The 15,505-nt window shown below is 46.1% G+C and overlaps 1 protein-coding gene across 1 annotated transcript in view; it reads left to right on the top strand.

Moving 5' to 3' along the window:
• The window catches only part of CASQ2 (calsequestrin 2), a 32,140-nt gene extending 17,001 nt beyond the window's left edge, over positions 1-15,139 (top strand). The window contains exons 6-11 of the mRNA NM_204526.2: positions 226-356; positions 5,208-5,253; positions 7,572-7,626; positions 8,492-8,592; positions 8,927-9,001; positions 12,821-15,139. Of these exons, the coding sequence (NP_989857.2) occupies positions 226-356; positions 5,208-5,253; positions 7,572-7,626; positions 8,492-8,592; positions 8,927-9,001; positions 12,821-13,027 (615 nt within the window). The 3' untranslated portion in view covers positions 13,028-15,139. The remainder of the gene's footprint in view (positions 1-225; positions 357-5,207; positions 5,254-7,571; positions 7,627-8,491; positions 8,593-8,926; positions 9,002-12,820) is intronic.
• The last annotated feature ends 366 nt before the right edge of the window (positions 15,140-15,505 follow it).

Here is a 15,505-nt window from a genome sequence, read left to right on the forward strand (position 1 = left end):
GTGCTTGACACAGGCAGTGTAGAAAGCATCAGTGTTTTTTTTTGTTGTTGTTTTTTTGTTTGTCTTTTTTGCAAGGAAAGATTCATTCATATTTTTCTGGCTGCACTAAGAGTGCACTTTGAGAGAAAGAAAATAACTTAGCCTCAGCTCTTCCACCAGCAGAGGCTCTGGGTGCCCAAGAGGCACCTCAGGGTCACTCACCTGTGACCATTTGAACTGCCACAGGTTGCCAAGAAACTGGGCCTGAAGATGAACGAGGTGGACTTCTATGAACCATTCATGGATGAGCCTGTTCACATCCCCGATAAACCTTACACAGAAGAGGAGCTGGTTGAATTTGTGAAGGAACACAAAAGGTATGTAGCAGACAGGATGCTCCTGGCCATGGTAAGAGGGCAAAGGTGTCCTTCATTGCAGGTTGCCTCTCCAGGGCAGCCCTTCTCAGTAAAAATGAGGATGACTACCACATACTGGCTGTTTGTTGACCCATTCTTGAGATTTTGGTGAACCTTTCTACTCCCTTATTCCACATAAAAGGTTAAAAACGTGGGTTGCTCTGAAAGTAATACCTCCTCTTTATTTTCATGGAAAATATGACAGATGCAAAGAGCACAATAACACTGTCTTGATAGAGCAAATTCTCAGCCATGAAGCACTACTTTTCAACACAGTCGCCACCATTACTAATGCATTTTCACCAGTGGTGAACAAGAGCCTACATGCCACTCTCGCCGAAATCTGTGCGAGTGGAGGTGATCCACTGTTTCTCAGCTGCTATGATGGTGTTGTTGCCCATGCAGTCCATCTTTCATTGGCCCAAAAAGATGGAAGGTGCCAAATCCGGACTATACAGTAGGTATGGTAGGACAGTTCATCCAAGACTAGCAGTCTGCTCCATGGTCTTCAGACCTGGCATTATCATGTTGCAAGAGAAAGGCGTATTCTTCTCTAGCCTGAATCTGAAAGTTTGAGCCTTCAGCTTAGTCAGCATCACAACGTAGTGGTCAGAATTGATGGTTTGTCTGGGTTCTAGGAAATCCGTCAGGATCACCTCTTTTTTGTTCCAAAAGACAGTACACGTTACTTAATCCACTGAGAGCTGATCTTGAATTTTTCTTTGATAGGGAATTCATATGTCACCACTCTAAGGACTGCCATTTTGATTCTGGCTTATAGTGGTGACACCACATCTTGTCACTCGTAAAGATGCAATCTAGGAAATAGTAATCTTCAGCCTTGTATTTGTTAAACAGGTCCTGTCAAACTTGCATACAGTGTACTTTCTGCTCCGGTGTGAGAATTTATAAGACCCATCTGGCACAAACTGTGATATCACAATGTTGCCACCGTCGTTTCTAAAGCATTGAAGCTGATATTCAGCTCCATACATAGTTCTGTAGTTGTAATCTGCTGATTCACGTGGATGAGCTGATCAAGACACTCTTCATTTCATGGTATGACAGCTGTACACGGCCATCCGGAACATGGCTTGTCTTCTACATCACTGTTGCTGCTGATGAAACACTCTACCCACTGCCTCAGTGTGCTGACATCCCCTGTTTGGTGTCCACAAATGCTCTACAAGTGTCAGTGAATGTCACTGTGTGCCATTCTTTTTTCTGCATGGAGGAATTAAATGACACACTTTTTGCTTCATGCGCTATTCCATATCGGACCTCACTCCGTTGGACTGCTCCTCTGCTGCCATCTGTCACATGGCAACAACATGTTACAGAATATTGGCGGAAAGATTCAACCTCTACTGGCGTAACACTGACATCTGCTTCTAATATCGTGGGCCAAAATAATAACATAGGAGGCATTACTTTCAGAGCAGCCTTTGTACAAGGGCACAGCTACCTATGAGGTGCTATATTAAGGACTGCACTGCCAGCCAGTCTTAGGACGGGACTGTTCTGACCTGATATATCTCTGAGCTGGTGTGGCCTCAGTTAGAGTGGTTTTGTGTGCCATATCATAGGAAGGACATAAAATTGCTATAGAGCAACCAAAGCAGGTCTACAAAGATGGGGAAGGGTCTGGAGGGCAGGGTGTATGAGAAGCAGCTGAGGTCCCGTGGTTTGTCTGGCTTAGAGCAGAAGAGGCTGAGGGAAGGCCTCATGGCAGCCTGTAGCACTGAGCTCTGCTCTCTGGTGACAGACCCAGGACTCAAGGGAATGGCATGGAGTTGTGTCAGGGGAAGGTCATGCTGGGGGTTAAGAAAAGGTTCTTCACCAGAAGATGGTGAGGCCCTGGAACAGGCTGCCCAGGGCAGTGGGTACAGCCCCAAGCTGCCAGGGTTCAAGGAGTAGACTAGAGGGAATGGCATCAAGTTGTATCAGGGGAGGTTCAGGTTGGATATTACGAAAAATGCCTTTTCAGAAAGAGTAGTGAGGCACTGGCACAGGCTGCCCAGGGAGGTGGCTGAGTCACTGTCCTTGTAGGTGATCAAGAAATGTTTAGATGTGGTACTAAGAGACATGGTTTAGTGGGCAATATAGAATCATAGAACCACCAACATACTACGTTGACGTTTCCCTCATCCACCAGGTGGGTGACTCCATCATAGAAGGAGATCAGGTTAGTCAATATTGGTGGTAGGTGGATGGTCGGACTAGATGATCTCAGAGATCTTTTCCAACCTTGGTGATTCTATGATTCTATGAGTGTTTGGACATGGGATTTCCATTTTGGGTAGTGCTGTGTGAAGCCAGGAGTTGGATTCAGTGATCCTTGGGGGTCCCTTCCAACGCAGGATATTCTATAATTCTATTACTTTTGCATCCTTAAAAATAAATACAGAACACGACAGTCACACAGGCTCGTGCAAACTGCATTTCCCAACAGACATCTAAGGGACTTGAAAGGGGCTGAAGAAAAGCTGGGCCATTGATGCTGCTAGGGCACCACAAACAGGGAGATTTGTGTTCGCGTACAGACAGGGTTTAGAGACAGGGGATGCTGAATGCAAGTCTTGCTAACAGATCTCTGCTTCTTCTGAATTATGAAGGGGTCCTCTATCTTCCATGTACTCTCAGGTCACTTTGCTGACCTCCTAGACTTCCTTCCCATCTTCTCTCTCAAGCTCTTTCTGTCAAGTAGCAGCTTCAAGATGATTAAACACAGTTGGCTAAATACTATAGCCTAATGAGGCAAGCTCTCTATCAGCACAAAATTGCAGTGGAAACATGTGAGTGCACTCAAAGATCCTTGTCACCGAATTTCCTTTCTCCAAGAGCTGCCCCTAGAAAATGGCTCAGGCAAAGTATCTGAAAAGCTAGGTACAAGTACAAGATATGCATTCATCCAACATAATCTCCAGTTTTTGTCAAACAGCAATGAGGACACTTGCTGGGTCAAGAATTGTAGCCCTGTCCTTGTGCTTAGCGTTTGTTTCTTCAAATTCTGTAGTTATTCTTCACCTCATTTCTATTTTGCTGCATAAAGTATCCAAATGTAAGGAGTTCCAAAGCTGAATTGTGTATTGCATCAAAAGATTATTCCTCTTTGTTCAGTTTATACCACCTGCCTTATAATTTTACTGTGTGCCTACTAGGTTCTGTGCTGTGACAAACAATGACTAGCCTGGTTCACTTCTTGTGAATGGTAAACATTTTTCACACTCTGTACCAAATCCCTCTTCAATCACTTATTTTTCAAGACAAAGAATTTTCGTTAAGTCAATCTCCACAAAACAGAGGCCATTCCAAACCCCCTTCTTTACCACTGCCATGTTTCCACGTGACTGTTTCAGTTGTCCTATATCATTTCTGTGATGGGATATTCTGGACAACAAATGCATTCAGTGAGGGCGAATGCACAGTGGAGTTGTCTATCGCTATAATGATATGATGTCTTTCACTCTTAGCCATTTCCCAACCATTTGCAACCTTTTTTTTGTTTTGTTTTGTTTTTGGAACTGCTGCTTTCTCAGCTTTTAACACCTGGGCCCCTTCCCTTAGAGGCAATAATTAATGATAACTAATTTAGAGCCCATTGTTGCACCTGTATAATCAGGGCTGTTTTTCTGCAAATGTGTTACTTCCTATATGTCTATCCATCATGAAGACACTCAGCTCTCTGGAGACGCCTTTGTAACTCGTCTCTGTCAGGCCTGGTTTGGACCATGTGAATAATTGGATATGATAAGCAAATGCTGTCATCTTCCTATTTCCCAGCTTTTTTCAGATTATGTAAGAATACGTTATGCATATGATCCTGCCAAGGCATATGCTGTGAATGTTAACAGGCTCCTCCGAGCCATCAGGAACCTTTAAAAACCTCAACATCCATTCCCTGTTTCCACTGCTCTGGCAGAGAGGCAAACATAAGCAACAGGCTTCACATCTCACTGATACCCCCTCATCCTGGCGATGTGCTGCCACTCACTTTACCAGTTTCTCCAAAAACCTAATTGACCAACTCTTTTTGCAACAGCTTGCAGGGCTTCTCTGTCATTAAGAGCTGCTCTGCTTGGAACACTGATGCCACAGTCAGCAGAGACGCAAAGAGGCCCTTGTGCTTATCTGCCACAGCCTTGTGTCCCTTTGTTGTAAACCCCTCAGCCAGGCAGACCTTCTGACAAGCTTTCTGCTGCAGATGTGTTTGAAAACATTTACTATTCCTTTTCTCACCTTTTGTGAACTGCTTCTCAAAAACAAAACTTTAAAAAACCCACCAGGCTTTGGCTGATTTACATTTTCTTTCCATTGGTTCTTATGATATATTTTTTCTCGCTAGAGGTTTTTCTTTGCTGTAACAGAATCTGGGGGATTTTTATGGTAGAGTTAAGCTGGGGTAGAGCTGCTAAAAGAGAACAGAGTCCCATAGGAAAACAAGAGTATGAATGGCCCAGGGGCAGCAAAACAAAAGTGAATGGCTCATCTTATGCTCTCAGCCTGGATGGAACAATCTGCCATGTGTGGGACTGATGCCCCAGCATGTCCCAGCACAGAGTGGTGTCTCATCTTCCCAGGCACAAGGAGTGGCTACAGCAATTCCAGCGAAGCCAAGGGCACGGTTTTATCGCCGCACATCAAAGTAGATGACCTACCCTGCCCCAGACTTGCATTCGAAATGTGGTGGCTTGCAGCGCTGAATTGGGACATCAGTCGAATGTGGCCCAGTGAGCTCGCCCACGACAGTGGCGGTGTTGCATGTGATGGTGCTGGATATATCCTCAAAGAGCCTTTCTGTCTTCTTTTCAGAGCCACCTTGCGGAAGCTGCGCCCAGAAGACATGTTTGAGACATGGGTAAGTACACGTGAGGATGAAGCCTTGCATCCTGTGCTAGCTTCCAACCAGAAACAAACCCACTCTGGCTACTAAACTGCTGCTCCTAAGCCCCAGCCTCTGGCTAAGCAAAAAAAGCCACTCTTTCCCAGTAGCATAAAGAGCTAATTCCCAAGAAATGGCTTTTCTCTCCCAAAAGTAGAAGTAATTCTCAGGTAAGCAACTGCTTCAGCCAAGACAAGAGGTGTCTGCTGCTGAGAATCTCTCAACCATGGGACACTGATGCAGAGCAGTCCTGGCAAGGATCATCTAATGGACATCCTTTAGATGAGGGAGTCACAGAGACTGTACCAAACGAATGACTCATGGAAACTGCACAAGAGCAACTGTACAATTCAAAATGCAAGCGAGGGCAAGCAGTTCAACTGATTATATAGATTATGGAGTAAATTGTGTGTTGATTGCTCTTCTTGTGGTGTGAGCAAGCTGCAAGTCAGCAATTACGGAGTACTAACCAGCAGTTTGGAGCAGAACACACACACAGAGCTCTCCTGGTCTGTAAATGTAGGGGAAGGGGGAAAGGGTGAAAAATAAAGAAAAATAGTGAATTGCAAATTATTCCTTCACCGTGGATGAATAAGACGTTAACAGCCATTTAGGGAACTTTAAGTGCCAGCTGAATGCTGAAAAACAAAGCTGAACAGGTGCTTATAGAAGTTACAGAAGATGCAATCATTCTTCCAAAAATCCCAGTACAGCATTTTTAACAGCATTCACTATAATAACATGAAATGCTGTGGGAGTCAGAAGCACCAAAAACCCTGGGAATCTTTAATACAACAAGGCAAGAGGTAATAAACTGTACTGAGAGTTATGAGTCACTTAGGCATGGTAGGTTTTCATTTTGTTTTGAAATACAGATTCCATGTAGAATATGGCTTCCTAGATCCACTAAGTCCCTCCAAGTTATTTTCATAGGCTTCAGTAAGACCGAAATATTACAGGCAATGACTCTGATTTCATACCGAATACATTCTGAAATAACCTCTAGAGAAGTGTGTGAATTGTCAGCGGTGGGATATCTGCTTAAAAAACAGCCTGGAAATACAAAATGTTCTTCTGTTACAAGACCTGCATCTACACCACAACGGGATGGATTCAGGTCTCACTGCAAGTTCAGAACAGCACCAGTGGCTTCATTGGTATTACTCCAGTTTGGCTTACTTTACTGAATGTCAGAATATATATGTATTTATATTGGTGCGTGTATATATATATATATATTCTGTTCATATATATATTTGTATTTTCCTGTCTGACAATGCTGGTAAATATGGAGAAAAAGGAACGCTGTAGATTTTGCCAGCCGTAAGTGCTCTGAATCCCAGAGAAAACCTGCCCAGAATACCCCTGTGAAAACATATTCCCCAAAGATGCCACCAATGGCCCTACATTAGCTGTTGTTTTTAAAGATAATGTTTTCTACTTAATCTTTCAGGTTTTTTTTTCCTTTCAGTTTTTGATGGTGGCTTTGTCACCTCTGAGCTCAGAATGGAAAAGAAATTAGCATTTAGATGGGAATTTCTTCTCGCATTAAAACCAATTGAAATCAAATCCGGGACCAGCAGTGGGTGAGGAATGCGAAGCCGTTCCGTGGGAGATGACATTCATAGCAGGCGGATGATGAACCAGCTGGTGGATCAATTGGCCTTTGCCAATATCATTACCCATTGCTCACACACCTCACAGAGAGAAGCAGCCCACTAAGCTGTCATTTCTATCTTCCATTCATTTGAATCCCAAATTGAGCCTCCTACTCAGTGCCCTTCGCTGTTCACGAAGACCCTTGTCTAGAGCAGAGACCCTTCACCTCCCAAAGGATGCCCAATTAATCCACATCATCCCCCACAGCATGAGGAATGCTCCTTTACTGGACTCAAACAAGCATACTTTAGGGCTGAGCACGGTGAATTTAGGTGATCTGGGGCATGGTAGGTGAACACAAATTCCCATGCTAGATGGGTTTCAACCTTCTCAGCAACCAAGGTTTTGCCCCACACCATCAGAGAAGTTCTACCACCTTTGCCATTGGACTGCCCACCTCATTTATAGCCCCAGTTTTTCAGCAATGCTACCCAGATAACCTGCTAGGTGCCTGCTAACCTCCACAACTCAGCCTTACTTCAGTTCCCATTTCTGGTGTCTCAGTGGTGCCTCAGCTAATCTCCTCTTGGAGATGGCGCTGCTTGTTCAAAGGTATCCCAGCACTTCTCATCTCCAGCAACCACCCAGATGGTCTTCTCTCTCTGGCCCATCAATAAATGTTTCATTGTTTGCAGGAGGATGACATGGAAGGAATCCATATCGTGGCCTTTGCTGAAGAAGATGACCCAGGTAGGAGGCCGTTTTCTTCACTGCATGACTCTTCATCCATCAGGAAGGTGTAGGTCTGCTCCTTAGCCCCCAGAATTGCCCCTTCTCATACCCCCTTACTATCTGCTTTGTTGTCCAACTCCCCTCTGATCCTCAGCACAGGGGTTAACCTCTCTTGCTAACAAACCCCTGGGACCACCCTCACTCTCCTCTGCCAGCTGGTTCAAAGCTCTGCCCTGACCACACCATCCTACACAGGCTGGACTTAAGTATGTGGCTGGCTGGAAAAACAGGTGTCATCTCCATCCCAGCCTGGCACCTGGAGGTAATCCATCACCTCTGAAGCTTTGCCACAGCTGTCACCAAATCTGTGCCTAGCACAGACTTCTGGTTTAATTGGTGTGGCAGGTTGTATGTTTTCCCATAGCCAGCAAGGAAGCTGGGGTTTGGGCACCAAGATTTGTCCCCAGTTCTGAATCTGTCTTGTTGTGTGAACTGAGAATGTACTGAGGGCTTGTTCTGTCACATGCATCAGGGAAAACTGTGGGCATAACTTCCTGAAAGGCCACAGAATCAGTGATTCTCAATGCCAGCTTTGGCCTCTTAGGGGCTTGTCTCCTCCCTCGCCACAAGAAAACAGTTACATTGTTCCGCTCCATGGAGGGATTATGAGGATTAATTCATGTGTAACTAATTTCAATACCCGAGGAGGATGGTCCAAATTAAAAGCCTTATTATCAGAAGAAAGAGTGGGGAGACAGCATTTTAATGAGAATTACAAACAACTCCTGTGTTTATAGGGGGTGAAGGGAGTCAGAAAACCCCACAAGCGAAAGTGGGTGGGTGTTTGCAGGCGAGGGCTGGAGAGGTTCCTCTGTCGTTTCAGATGGCTTTGAGTTCCTGGAAATCCTGAAGCAGGTTGCCAGGGACAACACTGATAATCCTGACCTGAGCATTGTGTGGATTGACCCTGACGACTTTCCTCTGGTGAGTGGCAGGGGCTGGTTTCCTTCCTTGATTTGGGATGTGGATGTGGGCGCAGGAGCGCAGGAATAGCCTGGGTGTGTGCACAGGATGCAAAGGAAGGGGCACTGCACCATGGGCTGTCACTAGGAGCTGCTCACTTGAGTGATGTCTCAGCAGCATCCCCAGAGACGGCACGTTTCTTTGCCATGAGCGATGGCCAAGCTTGCATTCAGTTTCTCTTCCATTCCTTCATGTGCTTCCATGCATGGTACCCTTCTCATCGCCCTTCCAGTTGAATTTATGCAAAGGAATACTGCAAAGATCCTTGTTTGAGTTTTGTTTCTTGCTCCTGCAGCTCATCACTTACTGGGAGAAGACCTTCAAGATTGACCTGTTCAGGCCGCAGATTGGGATTGTGAATGTCACAGACGTGAGTAGCGCGCATCCGAAAATCCAGTGATCCCATGATTAGAATGCTTGAAATTATGGGATTCAAAGCAGAAAGTAGGTCTACAGGCATTAGTAAGATTTCTGTTAAGATTTCTGTTAAGTGCAAGGAAAACAGGCTTTTTCCCCTGGGAAAAAGCATCTAGACCCAACCATTCCTGTGTGCAAGTGAGGAATGCAAGGAAGGTGCTCAGGCTGTCTTAGGAGCTACAGAGTATAGAGTCATAGAATCATAGAATCATTAACCTTGGAAAAGACCTCTAAGATCATCTAGTCCAACCATCCACCTACCATCAATGTTGCCCACTAAACCATGTCCCTTAGTACAACATCTAAATGTTTCTTGAACACCTGCAGGGGTGGTGACTCAACCCCCTCCCGGGGCAGCCTGTTCCAGCACCTCACCACTCCTTTGGAGAAGGTTTTCCAAATATCCAACCTGAACCACCTCTGGTACAGCTTGAGGCCATTTCCTCTTGTCCTATTACTGTTACGTGGGAGAAGAGGCTGACCCCCACCTCTCAACAGCCTCCTTTCAGGGAGTTGTAGAGAGCGATAAGGTCTCCCCTGAGCCTCCTCTTCTCGGACTAAACAACCTCAGTTCCCTCAGCCACTCCACAGAAGACTTGTGCTACAGACCTCTCACAGCTTTGTTGTCTTTCTCTGGACGTGCTCCAGAGCCTCAATGCCTTGCACTAAGGGGCCTGAAACTGAACATAGTACTCAAGGTGCGGCCTCACCAGAGTTGAGTACAGGGGGACGATCACCTCCCTGCTCCTGCTGGCCACGCTATTTCTGGTACAAGCCAGGATGGCACTGGCCTTCTTGGCCACCTGGACACACTGCTGGCTCATTCAGCTGAGTGTCAACTAACACCTCCAGGTCCGTTTCCTCTGCACAGTCTTCCAGCCACCCTGCCTCAAGCCTGTAGCATTGCCTGGCATTGTTGTGACCAAAGTGTGGGACCTGGCACTTCTTGGTCTTGTTGAACTTAATCTCCTCGGCCTCAGCCCATCGGTCTAGCCTGTGCCCAAGATAACTGTCAACCTCCACAGTTCCCGCCAGTCTTCCTGTGTTTGTGAACAGCAGGTCTATGGGGTTCCTACCCCAGTAGGCTCTCTTACCGGCTGTGTCAGGAAATTATCTTCCACACACTCCAGGAACCTCCTAGATTGCTTCATCTGGGCCACGTTGTATTTCCAACATGTATGAGGGAAGTTGAAGTCCCCCATGAGAACAAGGGCATGTGACTGCACAACTTCTGCCAGCTGCTCCTAGAATGCCTTGTCTGTCTCTTCATCCTGGTTAGGTGGTCTGTAACAGACCCCCACCAGGATGTCAGCCTTGGTGGCTGTTCTCCTCATCCTTAGATGCTTAGAATCATAGAGGCTTGACCTTAGCATTGCCAGTCCCAAGCTGAACAGCACTGAGACATTCTCTAGCACATACAACCAAGCCATTGCCCCTCCTTTTTTGCCTACCCCTTCTGAAGAGCTTATAGCCATCCACTGCAGAACTCCAGTCCTAGGAGAGATCCCACCATGTGTCAGTAATGGCAACTAAGTCATAGTTTGCCAGCAGCACAATGGCTTCCAGCTCCTCCTGTTACCCATGCTAAATGCACTGGTGTAGATGTACTTCAGCTGAGCTGTTTGCCTGGTGCCCAAGCCCAAGCAGATGCAGTGCTGGCTGGATGTGTCCAGTGTTTTAGGGCAGCATTTGTCAGACCACTAGGCAGAGAGAGAGAAAAGGGAAGAGGACCAAGGTGGTTTCTGTCACCTGCAATCATGAGAGAGAGGAACAGACAAGCTAGAAATAGAGCCCCAAGTCTTCCAGTCTTTTGCCCTCATTACTAGCTTATGGTGTTTCTATTATATTTATTGCAGTTGGCTGTGTTTAAGTCATGTCAAAGCAACATTAAACAGCTATCAATGGACATTCATAAAAGTAGGACTGTCAGTAGCAAGAGAATCATATAAAAAGCAGTATCAGGCAGGAACATATGCCTTATTACCTGACAGTCACTGAGAGACCTGTAAAAACTCCTACATTATCTAGATTTGATATAGTAAATATTTCAGGTTGTTGATTGTAGTATTTGCAGATTTTATTTCTTTCCTCCTAAGTCTGTTTTCTGTTCCTCAAGAGAGAGATTTAAGAAAGTTCTAGGTTGGCTAGTGATATCTAAAACAAACATTGAGCTCATTTTGCTATTTCAGTGTTACATCACTGCTTTCAGTGGAGTTACACAGGTACAAAGTAGGGCTTACACAGCCGAGTATAAATAAACACGCCTGTTGGCTTCAGTGGACATAACCTCTGTGACCCTATCACTTCTCTAAAAACCTACCAATACAAACACAAAGCTCCCAGAGGCCCACACTGGCTTGTCACACTGTTGTGGCTCAGAACTCGCACCATGATGCACTTCAGACCATTGCTGCTGCTTCTGCACAGCATCACCTCGATGGTCCTACTCCCCCTACCATATCTGAAGGTGTCCCTTTTTGCCACCTGAATGGTCCTGTGCTCTGGAACAGGATCATTTACATGAAGTAAGAGCTGCATGCCTCTCGGTGGTCCTTTTTTGTTGTTGTTACAGTTTTGGTGTTTTAGGAGGAAAATACTGTAGCAGATATACAGGGTAAGAAAGACACAGATCTGTTGGAGTGAGTCTGGAGGAAGCCACAAGGATGTTTAGAGAACTGGAGCACCTCTCCTGTGAAGAGAGGCTGAAAGACATGGGGTTGTTCAGCCTAAAGAGAAGGCTCTGGGGAGACTTCACTGAGGCCTTCCAATTCCTAAAGAGGGCCTACAGGAAAAACGAGAAGAGACTCTTTGGCAGGGATTGTAGTGAGAGGACAAAGGACAATGCCTTCAAATTGAAAGAGGGTGGGTTTAAATTAAACATAAGGAGGAAATTCTTCACTATGGGGGCGGTGACGCACTGAACAGGCTGCCCAGAGAAGCTGTGGATACCCCATCCACAGAGGTGCTCAAGGCCAGTTTGAATGGGGCCCTGGGCAGCCTGAGCTGGTGAGTAGCAGATCTGCCCATGGTAGGTGTTTGGAACTGGGTGGGCTTTAAGATTCCTTCCAACCCAAATTGTTCTGTGACTCTCTGATTCTAAACATGGTCTGGCTTTTTAGGAAGCCGTACAACAAAGAGAATTAAGTACCACAGACAGAGAAGGAAGTGGTGCGTGTTTGTAGCTATCATTTGACATATGGAAAGTTCTTGCTCCTGCAAAATCAAACGCTGAAAGAGAGAACCTCACAGCACCTCTGTGTAACAGGAGGCTAAAGGAGCTTATCAAGGCATTTACTCAAGGAACCTATAGGAAACCAGAGAGACAAATCTAAGCTGTGTTTCCTGTCTCTGGCTAATAGCTGTAATTTAGACCATACATTCTAACTGTGTTTTAAACAGCATCTTGTTACTGAATTTCACCCTCACTTCTCCAGTTTATGGAAGTAACAGTAGTGTAGGATTAGGAACAGGGCAGCAGGCTCACATCGAACACAGAACAAGCGGCACCATATGCTCCTGTAGACACATGAAGCAGTCCTACTTCTCATAGTCAGAACCATTAGCACTTCATGGGGGGTGTGGTAGTCCCAACATTTGGGTAGAGCGGTGTGTTGTGGCTGCTCCTGCCCACACGCTGTAGTAGGGAGGGAGCTAATGCCACCTCCAACCCTGCATCCCATGCGTGGTCCAGCCCTCACCACAACATTAGCAACAAATCTAATCTCTTCCCGTGTGACTGAGGGTGGCTAATCCCTGTCACCTGTCTCCACAGGCTGACAGTGTCTGGATGGAGATCAGAGATGATGATGACCTGCCCACAGCCGAGGAGCTGGAGGACTGGATAGAGGATGTGCTTTCTGGGAAGATAAATACTGAAGACGATGACGATGATGACGATGATGATGACGACGACGATGATGATGACGATGATGACGATGATGACGACGATGATGACGACGATGACGATGATGATGACTAACTGTGACTCTGTACAGTTTGACTTGTGGAGGCCGAGAGGCCTCCCCCTGTGGCAGGTCCCTTCATCAGAAGACCTGTGTTTGAGCGTCAGCAAGCACCGCCTGCTCCTCCTTTCCCCCTTGCCCCGCTCCCCCTGCCCCTGCTGGGACCCCCGGCCTGATTCTCAGAGGTGCTGAGCCACCAGGACTGCCACCTCGGCGGGTGGCACCGGCAGGTGCCCAGCACCGCTGTAAATCATGCCTCTGTAGAAAGGACAATAGGAATCTGTAGGGAACCTGCCCCAGTGCCCAGTGCAGGAGGAAAGCACCTGCATGCTCACTGCCAGAGGGACACAGGGAGCCAGTTTGTATTTTCCGTGCTCATCGGCCCATCATGTACATCCAAAGACCAAATCTCACTCTATACAGAGGGAAGGTCACTGTAAAGTTTAGTCCTTTCATTAAACAAAATGCCCTTTGCAGCTACTCTGCCAAAACCACTGGATCCTGAAAGTTCTGCTATAGGAGTGTCAAGCTACTCATTAACATACTAGGAGCAGCAAAACATTTGAGGGTGGGAAGACAGTTTTAGGAACACTAGTTAGTGTTCCTAAAATAATTTTTAGTGATTCCATAAAATGACAGTATACTTGTATCTGACAGAGGATGCAAAACCCAACACCACAGTCCCTGTCTGACACGCTTTCTTCAAGCAAAAAATAGAGTAAGTGCAGGTGGTCTTATATGGGACAGCACAGCTCACAAGTTCTTGAGCTTGGAAGTTTACGAATGCTGGAAAGGCTGATGCAGGTCTGAGCCCAGACTCTTGAGGCTGAAGATCACAGCGCTGAGCCTGACTGTTGGTTCTTAATCTTGAGGAAACACCGGAGCTGACCTCAGGCCAGTTCCAAACATCTGCAGCCAGGTCCGGGCTGAGGTGGTGAATGTGAGATATCACACTTCTGCCCATAGAAACCTTCCTAGGGGCTCACCCTGAAGCCTTCCTATTCCCCATGACCTTCCAGCTTTAGGTGACTTTTAACCAAAATTCCATGTAGCATCTTTTCCCATGACCAAGGTGTTAGGAGGGAACATATCCATCCAACCGTACTAGATGCTGGATTAAGTGAGTTGGGCAATGAGAAATGAAAGCATTCAAGCTGGTCAGCTTCTACATACTCAGTTGCAAATTCGCTCCCTGCTCAGAGACTCGGATGTCCCATGGTAACCTGTGAGAAGCTTCTTCTGACTGCAGACTGAGGGTGGAGCTCATGGCATGAGCTTGCAGCAAAGGGGGCCATGAGGCAAAGGGCCAGCAACCGAGTCCCGGCGAGTGCCGCTCCATCCATGTGCAGGTCACTTCAACAGCATTAGGTCTCCCTGCTTTCCCATGCCAGCAGATTTCAATTGTCTTAGCTTCTTAGGTTTAACAATAGTGCAATGAATGGAGAGCTTGGAGATGCTTTATCTTTACAAATACTTTATAAATATATTTTCCAGTAATTCAGACTTGGTAGCAGGGGTGGGGTGTACATGTCCTCTCCTGAAACAGTCAGAAAACATTGTTCTGGTCTTTCTTAAGAAAACTGGCTTATGTCAGAGATAAGTGATGTTAGTGGAAATAATAGTGCAAGGAACGAGAGATTCAGTGCACACTGTATGAAAATGAATCAGCCTGATGAGAAACAAGGTTTACACACCATGTATTTCCGTCATTGGATGAGCTGCAAAGCAAGATTTTATAGATCTCTTTTTCTCCTTTATGTTGGTCAGTCTCTTTGTCTCTCTCTTTCCCTCTACACTTGAGCTGAAATAGAAATTTGAGATTACTAGTATCAATTGGCTGAAGTACTGATCTACTTCTGTGTGTGCCATGTCCCCTTAGTGGGAGGCGCCAGCATGAAAAACACTCAGATGGATATCTACGTATGTCTGTGAATGAATGCTGTGCCTACATGGTAGATGACTGTAGGCTGTGCTAGCTCCACATTGAGCATCCGACACTCAACCAGCACTTTTCAGGCACTACCTATTAGAATGATAGACAGGACAGCTATGTCCTCAGGTCGGGTATTATCTGTGTTAGCCCTTTCTTGTTTCTTTATGATGTATAAACACTTTCTGGAAGACTTGAACCACGTGTGTTTGAGGAGATCATCTGGGTGTTCATGCCAGTGTTCATTGAGGCGAGCTGCTCGTCCCCATCCCAAAGGAGCTGGTGGAGACTTTGGGAAGGCTTGAAGTGCAATGTGCATTGCATGTGAGACTGGAGGTCCTCTCTCCAGACCAGAAAGGTGCCCAGTGCTATCCCTCTGCTCTGCCCTTTCAGCTATTTCAGTCAGGACAGAGGGAACAAGCTGAACTCAAAGACTCATTTGCACGTTAGTAAGGAGCAAGAACAGGCTAAACTGGCAGTTTAGTAGTCTCTTAATCAGTGATTAAGGGACAAACTCTGCTTATGTTGCTCAGCTGAAAATAGTACTTGCTTATTTTTACCTTGG

Source organism: Gallus gallus, chromosome 1 (genome assembly GCF_016699485.2).
Source record: "Gallus gallus isolate bGalGal1 chromosome 1, bGalGal1.mat.broiler.GRCg7b, whole genome shotgun sequence".
Taxonomy (NCBI): domain Eukaryota; kingdom Metazoa; phylum Chordata; class Aves; order Galliformes; family Phasianidae; genus Gallus; species Gallus gallus.